An 11317-nucleotide genomic window follows, 5' to 3' on the forward strand; every position below is an offset into this window, starting at 1 on the left:
CTATGTGAACTAGCTATTGTGCAAGCAATAGCAAGGTTTCAGCTACTCTTTTGGCATCAATAGTAGCGCAGTCAGCATGGGACTCAAACCTATAACTTAGTCAATCCAAAAAAGACAACAGCTCAGATTGGTACCAACACTGGTACATCACAGCCTGGATACCAGCATCCAACGTAAAACATTCACAGTAAAACAGCATCTAAAGTACAACTCTGGTACAGCACTCATATCACAACATAGACTAAGCATTTGGCAATAGTGATACCAGTGGTACCATCTTTTGCTCAATTTCTTAAAATACAACGTTTAATAAGGAAGAAAAAGAACTTTCCAGTATTCACATTACATCAACGTTTACAAAATTAGCTGCTAAAGGCATACAAGTGCAAATTAATGACATCAATTTAGCAAATTAATTCCAACACTGATTTTGATCAAGCATCACATATCATAATATCAAACAGGTTTGAACTTATACCCCCTCCCCAATCCACACACTGACACACAAAAACTAGATGCACTCGTAGCTGTATAAAAGGGATTCTTCTTCAGTGGGTTATGTATAAATCATTTGAAAATGTATCCAATGCCAGACATCATTAAGCATTTTCAAGCAATCATTTCCAAAAGACGAATCACCCAAATCACCCAAATCACCCTCAGTCGGATTCAGATCAGCAAGTCCATTTCTCTTAAAAATCTGTATTAGATGCGGTATATTTTCATCAAACTTGCTGCCTATTATATCAACTGACTTCAGATTTTTGCATTGGAAACACAAATCACTCGACATGTTAACTGGTTCCACATCTTTCCAATATCCAGGAACCTACAAATAAAAAATAAAACAATCATACTACATAAAACATCAAGTGTTGCACTTCCAGGTGATACTATCTATCATGAGTTGTAGCATTGTGCCTGATAGACCAAAATATTCATGAATACTCAACAAGTAGTTGGAACTTGAACAAAGAAATGGTACCTCATTGCAGATTAGAGTAAGCTTTTCAAGAATAGGTGAGTGCTGAAGAAAGAATGTGACAGAAGCAGGATAACGGGCAACCCAATATCCACCAAGTATTAAGCTCTTCAAATTTGGGACATCTAGCTTCAAACTTTGGGAATCTAGCTTTAACTGGCGATAAAACTAAAGACAGAGAAAGTTATAGTTAGAACACACACCGAAATGGATCTCCACTTCATACAGGTTTAGCCCACCATACAATTACGTACCAATTGAAAACTAAGTTCCAATTTCAATATCATCTTTTCTTTTGTGTGGTTAACTCCAAGTTCTTGCCCAAAAAGAAGTTACATTAATAGTAATAAAAAGAGTAGAATAAAAGAAATCACTCCCTTCCCCCTCGGAACCCGAATTCATATCACCTAAGGTAACAGAAATTTTGAGTTTACATCAGGACCATCCGATCTGCCTTGGCACAAATATTAAAGGGGCACCCCGTGCATTCCACATAGGGCCAGATTGGCCCGGCTTCTGATCGGATGATCAGGATCTAAACTCAAATGTTGTGTTACCTCAGAGGATGCGAACTTCTCCGAACCCACCCACTAGACAAAGTACCTTTCCTTTCTCACAGATTCTGTAACTTGAGAGAAAGAGAGAGAGAGAGAGAGAGAGAGCATGAGATTTTCATAATAACTAAAAATCTAAGACTAGAGATATACCAAAACATACCCTTTCATTGAGCACGTCATAGGGCGAGGATACTTTATATTTTTGATTAAAACGCAATTTTTCAAGGTTAGGCGTACAAATGTAGAACTTGTTCAGTATTCCACAATTTTCCACAACCAAATTTCTCAACATCCTTGAAGAAATCCCCGAACAGCTTAACCAGCAATAATGCAAATTCAAATTTTCAAGCCTCGGGCACCCAGAAATTATCTTCTCCATAAAAGCTGACTTCACATCCATCCGTTGTAGGCTCAAAATTTTGAGTTGGCTTAAACTTATAACATTTGGTGTAATTATCCTCACTTTTGGAAAACAAAATAAACTCAATTCCTCTAAAGACTGGCTAGTTAACATAGGTCGGGATAAAATCACATTTTTACCAGTTTTAGGCCGGATTATAATGTGAAGAACCCGAACATCGTTCTTTAACACGTGAGTGATCCATCTTGCGCTTGCTGCACGATTAGTGGGAGAAGCACTGAACAAAAATGTTTTGAAAACTTGAAGATCTTGTTTTAAGCAGTAAGGCAGTGCGGCATTGACATAACTGATGAACTTATCGGACTTGTACTTGTCAAATTCATCAATGTAAAATTTCAGGCCTTGCATTGAGGCCCATACATGTCTCCACCTATGTGACAATATACTGGTACGGCCTGCTTGTTCTAGTGGGAGAAAGGAAAGGATGTGATGTAAGAGATGGTCTGGTAATTTACTTATCCTATCTATGGTACTTGAATTTTTTTTGGATCTGGTGCCAGTAGGTTTATGTGATGGTTTAGGTTTAGCTTTACGTCGAGGCATTGTTTTATTTGTAGATTTCAGAGAATTCTTCGACTTGTGATAATCAATGACTCGGCTTCTGAACAGAAGAAGAATAGAAGAACAGGAAATAAGTAACAGCATTGCATTATAAAAATTATAGTACTAGTGAGGCCTACAATAATCAGCTTACGTCAATAACCAGACCAAAAATAATTTAATTGATATTTGAAAGAAAAAAGCTAACAGAAAGTATTTGGATAGAGTAATGATCCAAAAATAATTCTGATTTTTCTTCACCTATTACTAGCTGTTTATTACACAAATTATGATCCAAAAATAAGTTAGTAATGCATTGCATCAATTAATTTAACAGAAATTGTGCCTTATTCTGTTGGAAAAATGGAGCAATGCCTGTCAATTTAATAAGAATCGGTGTTGAATTTAATTAATTAATTAATAAAAAAAAAGTATAGTTAAATGTTAAAGGCAATCCATATGGAAATATTACATCATTTGAGGGTACTATTGTAAAAAGTGAAGTTTCACGGATCAAATTGGAACCTGACCTAATTGTTTGGGAACAACAATCCAATCCCACCTAAAAATAAGAGGTTTAAATCTTATGTTTTGCATTTCACCCACACGAGTATTCAAAGACCATGATCTGGTGTGTGTGTGTGTGTGTCTGTGAGAGAGAGAGAGAGTAGGTACAAACAACCAACCTCGATAGTATAGATTGTTGATCGGCGATGGAGAACTGGAGAAGGAGAGAACAAGGAAGGGGTTCTAGAGAGATACGCTTCCAGGTCGAGAGTCGAGAGGCAAGAGGGTACAAGAAACTGGAAAGCGGAAACAAATATAACTCAGATAAAATAGAGTCCGCTTCCCCCGGTACCTGAGGTGTACTAGCAAAAAATGAACGGTTCAGATTAATTTTATTCAGACCTAGCTTAATTGGGTGGCTGTTAAAGTTGTAGCAGGTCTGCTTTGAGATTCGTACCAAGTGAAATGAACGGTTCAGATTAATCATTTAAAGCTCAGGTACCTGAGATGATGTAGATTCGATAAAATAAGATACAGGCTCATAATAACTTTCTTCATTTAGATATTTTTCCATAAAAAAATTTAAAATAGTTATTTCTTCGTCTAAATATTACTATATTATAAATATATCCATTCCATAATTAAATCAATTAAAATTAATTATTAATAGTATTAAATTATTAATAAAATAAAACGACAGTTAGTGTCTAATTGAGGCGATTGTTCGAGCCACTGTTATATACCAGTTATCAAAAATATATTTATGTGATATTGATTTTCAAAATCTATTGGATAAATTTTAAAAGATAAATTTAAACTGTTCAAATCGACCTACTTCATTAATGTATTTGCATGCAAAATTATCAAGTCAAGCAGTCAAAATAAAACCGATTATTTGGACTTTGAATCTAAACGATTTATAATCTAATGCACAAGAGGATCCCTCTAGAGAATTGTAAACTGTGTGAGTAGTAAACGTGTCTTTAGCAAAGTATTATGTATCAAAACAAGCAAGCAGTCAGCAGTAGCAGTTAGCAGTGGCAGTCTAGTGGAGGGATCCGATTACAATAATTTTGAGTTATCACAAAGTTATCATAATAATTTTTATATTTTCAAATTCCAATTCCCTGATCCAAACCGTTCAATATGATCTCCACAATAAAATATGCTTGCAAATCAAATTTTACATTTTTTTGAATTTTTTACTATTTATTAAGTATTTTACAAAAACTAGTCAAATTTAAACCATTGAATTTTGTACCCATCTTAATAAATAGTAAAAATATTCAAAAAAATGTAAAATTTGATCTGGAAACACATTTTATTGTGGAGATTATGTTGAACAGTTTGAATCGACGATTTGAATTTTGAAAATATAAAAAATGATTGTGATGACTTTATGATAATCAGATCCCTCCTCATTCTAGTGACTGGCATATAAAATCTATTTATTTGATCATAAATACAAATACAAATACAATTTGACCGATCCGTTCACCCTTGCATTTATCGCGAATTATGCAAGGGCTCGTTCGCGCTACGAATAATTGCGCTGCCAATATTTTTGTAACGAAGTTCATCTAAGAGATGGACACAGAGAAATAATGAAAAACAAAAAAAAAAAAAAATCCAAAAATAACTTCTTACAGCGAACTGAAAAACAAATCGCAACAGCACAAATCTCGCAAAGTTAAAGGAATAAAATTAGAAAATTAAGGAACTTTCTAGTGTATACATTAAATTAATCTACGTTTACAAAATTAGCTACTAAAGACATACAAGTGCAAAATAATGACATCAATTTAGCGAATTAATTCCAACACTAATTACATAACTTAATACAATGGCATAATTGGGACAATATTTTTCAATATGCATTATCCTTACCTCACTGTGACAGAATAGGACTCTTAGTAGTGTTGAGTGTTGCGTGTTGGATAATATGGAAACACATAAATGATATGTATTTCAATGACTGTGCACCTAAAACTGCTAGAAACCTTATATTTCTAATAAAATCTTTAATTGATTACTGGTCAGGTAAGATGAAGAAGAAAGCCAAGATAGCTACTCAGTCATGGATGCATGTGATAGAGGATGCCATACCACTGAACATCATTCCATCTAACATGGAGATGGTGCTGTACCAGCCTCCTGGAGTCTCTGACATTTCTAGATGAAGTTCTTCCAAAAATATTTTGTAGTTAATATAGTCCTCAGCCCTTTGTTAAGTAGCTTATGTTTATCCCTTTTATTGTACTTTTGGTTACTGGCTATTATTAGATGTTGGCTAATCTGTAGCTTGTTTGTTTGTTTTACTTTTGTGTTACTGGTGAACATTGTCAGCTTAGGGGGCTCTCCTGACTAATTTGATTTGTAATTAACTATTTCAGAAATGGAATGGGCCTATAAAGCCTTTAAAAAAAAAAAAAAACCTCATCACCTCTTTTTATCTTTTAACCCTAACATAATGCAAAATTTCATTTGCCAATGTTATCCACAATCAACCTATTTTTTTATAAAAGTTGCTTTAGAAGAGTCTATCAAATGATCAAACATTTATTTTCATTCTACAATTAATCAAGCTAATAGACCTAGTTTTTTTTAATCTCATTTGCATTGTCTTTATTGGAAATCAAACAAATAAAAGCCATATTAGAGTAAAAAAAAAAGCTTTGCATGAAATCCTAACTAACTACAGAGAACAAACTTTCATAAAATAAGAAAGCAAACCCCATCAGGGCCAGGGGCCTTTGATGGATTGCATTAAAACACTGTTTTAGTGATCTCATCTAAGAAAAGGGTTTTTCTAAGTTGTCTCTGTGTAAATGTTGCTCTTGATTGATGTTTTTGATGAATTTCTTGTTCTTTTGATACATCTTTCAAGTTTTTTGTTTCCTTCACTTCTAGCATTTAATTTACAGTATGATATGCATCATTGGTCAAGAATAAACATGGTTCCTTCTTTAAAATTTTTTTTTGACATATGGCCATTGCTGTCCATTTCATTCAAAAATTAATATCTTATGGTTCCTTTGGAGTTTATTCATGAAATTTTTACAGTATATCATGGATACTTTGATGCACTTTTGGTGAATTATTTAGAATTTTTGGACAAACGGATTGAGAGAAATTTTAAATAGAAAAGGTGAACTAATAATTGATCAGATTTGAAAAATTCGATTCTAATTCAAATAAAAACCAATAAATTCTCAAATGCATATTTTCATATTCTCTGTATGATTTTGAACTTCTGTGTTATAATAATTTTGCATAAAAATCCAAAAAATTGATACATATTGAAGATTTTCGATTTTTCTTCTTTTACAAAATTGATAAAAAAAGAATCTGATTTTTCCCTTTTCTCTATAATTCGAGGTATGATTGATAAAATCAATGAATACAAAAACACCTGACTTAAGCCCCAATTTTATAAAAGAATGATGCAAAATCAATGAATCCATGATTCTAAGAATTAATAAAGTTCTAGTGTGTCTATAAGTTATTTTTGGTCCAATTAATAAAGTTCTAGTGTGTCTATAAGTTATTTTTGACGGAAACTATAATAACTTTATCCTAAACTAAAATGTAAAGTAAATAGTAGAGTTTAGAGACACTTGATACGAGAGTTGTTTACGGAGTTTGGCACTAACTTCTACGTCTCCGGGGCCCGCGACTTTCGAGATAGTGCGCCTTTCTTTACCCAATGAGAAATGACTATAAGGTGGAACCGGTGAGCCCTTACAATCTTCTGGGAAGTCACATGGCCCGAACAGGAGCACTAAAGGCTCAAAGGAAGACAATATGATTCGCGATGATTCAAGGATTGCTAGGTGAGCACAAGGCTTGAAGTATTAATTGAATTGATCACACAGGATCACTCTAGGAGTTGTTGAATTAATTGAATAAGCTTGAAATTGATTGTGAGTATTGAAGTTGAAGGGCACAAGCAACAATGGCTTTCTCTAGATCTGTAAATACGAAATATTGAAGTTGGGGGGCGGCTAGAATGATACTCCAAACCTTGGTATAGCTTCTATTTATAAAGAGCTGATAAAAAGAAAGTAAGTGGTCCTGACCGTTGCAACGGTACAGGGGACCGTCACAACGGAATCTGAGCGGTTTGGAGTGTAACGGTGGATACTGTTGACAACGGTTCCCACAACGATCCATGACCGTTGCAACGGTTTCCACAACGGTGATCCTCTGTAATGGTTAGCGTTTGATGATGCTAAAACCTATTTTATGCATCACGGGATTTTCAGAGGATTTATTTATTCCGTTGCAACAGTTCCTGAACCGTTGCAATGGTAGACCTCATTTAGATCAATCTCAAGCTTATTTTACCAATTTTACAGATTTATTATCCTTAATCTTGAGTTAATACTTTTGCTATCCAATATCTTGTGCTTCATGACTACATCATTGATATTGTATTACAGTTCATTAATTCATCCTTGATGCATAATTAGTGAACCTTTAGTTGTCATTAACCTGCACAAATTCTCAAGAAGGAAAACTGTAAAATGTAATTATATATGTTTTGCAAATCCAGTCAAACGGATAAATCGAGGACTCCCAAAGCCAACAGAAATGTTTAGAATGGTTGTAACATATTTTTCATTCAAGTTGAAATGTTATATAACTAAAATAAAAACTTATACATAAATTTAATTTGTTTCATTGAAATAAAATATGCACCAAGTTTGTAATTTATAATTTCCTGTAAATTTTTAGTTTTTATTTATACTTTTTATTGTCAATCCAGAATTTTCATAGAAGTCTACTCTTATATAGTCACTATTGCTTTTCTCTTTTTGTTTTCACTCTTTTTCCGCGAGAGTAAAAACATCTTTTACCAATATTATTATCACAGATATCCCTGTCGGTACTACTGATATTATCATCATGGAGTTTGGCTCAATGCTATTGGAGGTACTGATGATTTCATATGCTCAGCAGTCAGCAGTGTTCACACGTGCACCAATTAAAAATGAAAATCAAATAAGGTCTCATCCTTTATCTTTACCTTACCCTAGCTAGCTACCACGCTACCACATAAATCAACACATGGGGGACAAATGACAATGGCCTGTACAGAAATTAAAACAAATTAAACATGCAGAACCTGCAAAAGAGCAAGCTAGGGACCAAAGAAAAAACATTCAATGCTGATAGTGATTTATTTATTAACTAACACATCAGCCTAGGGGTGAAAACGGATCGAATATGGATCGGATAGTGATAAAACCATATTCGTATCCGTTTTTATTTTCCGGATACGGATACGAATCGGATATTAATCGGATACGAATACGGATAGGATATTAATCGAATACGAATACGAATCGAATATTAGTCGAATACAAATACGAATACGGATATAAATCGAATTTCTAATTCGGATATATATATTACAACAAGATTATATAATATCAGTGGAGTGAATTAAATTTTTTAATTGTAAAACAACAAGTATCCACATTTGAAATCAGAACAAAACTAATTAACTAATGTGTTATTTAATAAAAATAAAATGACCCATCATAAACAATAAATTACATCAAAACTCAATTAATTAAATGAGAAAATAATTAAAAAAATGATTATTATTATTTTTGAAAATTTATTATGGATTTTTAAACCTAAGATTTAACTTAATGAGAGAAATAAAAATTTAAGATATTGTTTGAATAACGATGGGGTCTCATGGCAGGACTTCTCACTCCCGGATGGCCACATAGATCCCACCTCTTAATTCTCCTCTCTCTATTTCTATTACAAGCGGACCCCACTTGTATCCGAATATCCGAAAAATTATCCGAAAATTCAAAAATCCGGATATCCGAAAAATTATCCGATTATCCGAAAAATGAAAAATTCGGATATCCGAAAAATCAACGTATCCGGATTCGGATAATTATCCGAATCCATATCCGTATTCGCTTCCGAAATTAAAACCGAATTTGTATCCGTATCCGGATAAATCATATCCGTATCCGTATTCGTATCCGCAAATTATCCGTATCCGACTATCCGAATCCGAAAAATTCGAATACGAATCCGAATTCGGTCGGATAATATCCGACCCGTTTTCACCCCTACATCAGCCACAATTTTAGCAATTGAGGAGATCTAATTACATGTGCAACTCGATCTACATGTGTCATGGAATGGAATTGGTCATAACGAATTAAATGAAAAGACCAAACCAATCGGGTAACTTTCTTCGACCTTGAGAAGTGTTAAAATGTCCCACTTCTTTTATGCCCAACATCTTTATCTTTATTTTTCAAGTTTAAACAGTCGACCCGAACCACTCAGTATAATCTCCATATCTAAAATGTTCTTGGAGATCAAATTTATTTATTTTTTTTGGAATTTTTGGACTTTTTTTTTAGATAAGTATAAAATAATTTTTTTATAGTTCAGAAACAATTATTTTGTACCTATCTAAAGAAATAGTAAAACATTTTCAAGAAAATATATAATTTGGTCTCCAAGCACATTTTAATATGAAGATCATATAGAGCGGATCAAATCGACTGCTTAGCCTTTAAAACCGAAAATAAGAATGTGAGGTATGAAAACAGTGAGACATTTTAACCCTACTCATTTTAGGGGTGCAAACTGATCAGATATTATCCAACCATATCCGCATCCGTGTCCAAAAATTAAATACATATATTTGATATCCAAATATCCTTGCGGATACTGATTCGGATATGATTTTGAATTTTAATTATATGTATCCAAATAGTAGATATATACAATATAGTTTACCATAAATTATACAAATATTTATGTATATATCTACGGATATCCGATCTATATCAGTATCCGAAAATTAAAAACGGTTACAGATATGGTTTTACCACTAGCCGATCCACATCTGATCTGTTTGCACCCCTAACTCATTTTAATAATGAATAATTATATGAATCCCCCCACTTCCAACCCCCCCCCCCCCCCCCCCCCCCCCCCAAATCACCCCCCATCTCTTAAACAGATTTTAGAGGTGGGTTTTTTTTTTTCAATGTCGTCCACATTTCTCATGATCCATGAGGAATTTTACGAATCTAAAATCACGAACGTATTCTACGCAATTTTATCTTTCAAATAAGATCCGTGATAATATACTTTCGGGCTCATCGTCACACAAGTATTTATATCTCATCGTGCAAGTATTTATACCTATACTTGTAAGTATTTATCCCCAATCATGAATCCCACATCTCCTCATTATCTCCCCATCTCTTAAACAGATTTTAACTTCCATAAACTAACTTAACTAACTAGTTTAATTAAATTTATTCAAAATATTGTGGTATTCTAAGTTTAATTAAATTCATAGGTTTAAATACTTGGAAGATAATAAATTAATACTTGCAAACTAAGATATTAATACTGGCATGTCTAACTTGATATGACTATATGGGGGGACTACTCAAACTACATAGGAAAAAGAATCATACACGTTTTTAGAGGTGGATTTTTTTTCTTTTTTCAATGTCGTCCACATTTCTCATGATCCATGAGGAATTTTGTGAATCTAAAACTACGAACGTATTATACACAATTTTATCTTTCAAATGAGATCCATGATAACATACTTTCAGACTCATCGTCACACAAGTATTTATACCTCATCGTACAAGTATTTATACCTATAATTGTAAGAATTTATCCCCAATCGTGGACCCCGCATCTCTGCATCAACATTTCTCAATTGTCCATACGTCAACCTTTCTCTAACAAAAATAGTTGGCCACATAGGTATAAAACTTGTAATACTTGATATTAATATTTTTAAATGTCAGTAGTGTCATATGTGGAAAATACTAGGTATAAATACTTAGATGACGAGGTATAAATACTTGTGTGACGATAGCTCGAAAGTATATCATCATGGATCTCATTGAAAGATAAAATTGCGTAGAAGACGTTCGTGATTTTAGATTCGCAAAATTTCTTGTAGATCGTGAGAAATATGGACGAGATTAAACAAATAAAATTAGAGAGATATTGAGAGAATGTGAGTGGGAGTACAATTATCAGGGCCCTTTAATAATTGCATGTGAGATATACTAATTCGTAACATGTGCAACTCGATCTACAGATATCATGCAATTATTCCTAAGGAAAAAAACAAAAGAGCAGCCATCTCATTTCTAACTACCATTAAAAGCAAGAAAAATGTTAAAAATGTTAAATTTAACAATCAAGGAAAAAGTTAAAATATCTTGATTTCTTCCCTTATATAAATAACAACACCACCTCTTTATGATTATTTCCAAAGAGCACATTATT

General features: G+C 33.2%; 1 protein-coding gene across 1 annotated transcript; it reads right to left on the reverse strand.

Moving 5' to 3' along the window:
* Positions 1–314: 314 nt before the first annotated feature.
* On the reverse strand, positions 315–3290 carry LOC144548182 (F-box protein At5g03100-like). The gene is made up of 4 exons (XM_078296887.1): positions 3187–3290; positions 1700–2561; positions 986–1150; positions 315–829 (listed from the first exon to the last, which is right to left on the reverse strand). Exons 2-4 carry the CDS (start codon positions 2501–2503, stop codon positions 557–559), a joined length of 1242 nt encoding a protein of 413 aa, XP_078153013.1. The 5' UTR covers positions 2504–2561; positions 3187–3290; the 3' UTR covers positions 315–556.
* Positions 3291–11317: the final 8027 nt, after the last annotated feature.

The sequence above is a fragment of the Carex rostrata genome, chromosome 32 (assembly GCF_964058835.1).
Source record: "Carex rostrata chromosome 32, lpCarRost1.2, whole genome shotgun sequence".
NCBI lineage: Eukaryota > Viridiplantae > Streptophyta > Magnoliopsida > Poales > Cyperaceae > Carex > Carex rostrata.

Excerpts from the sequence above, each read along its gene's own strand:
- LOC144548182 (XM_078296887.1), bottom strand. The coding sequence starts at position 2,503 with ATGCCTCGACGTAAAGCTAAACCTAAACCATCACATAAACCTACTGGC. Across the intron at positions 1,151-1,699 it reads ATGACGTGCTCAATGAAAGG|TTTTATCGCCAGTTAAAGCT; the intron begins GTATGTTTTGGT and ends CTCTGTCTTTAG. Across the intron at positions 830-985 it reads TTACTCTAATCTGCAATGAG|GTTCCTGGATATTGGAAAGA; the intron begins GTACCATTTCTT and ends TTTTATTTGTAG.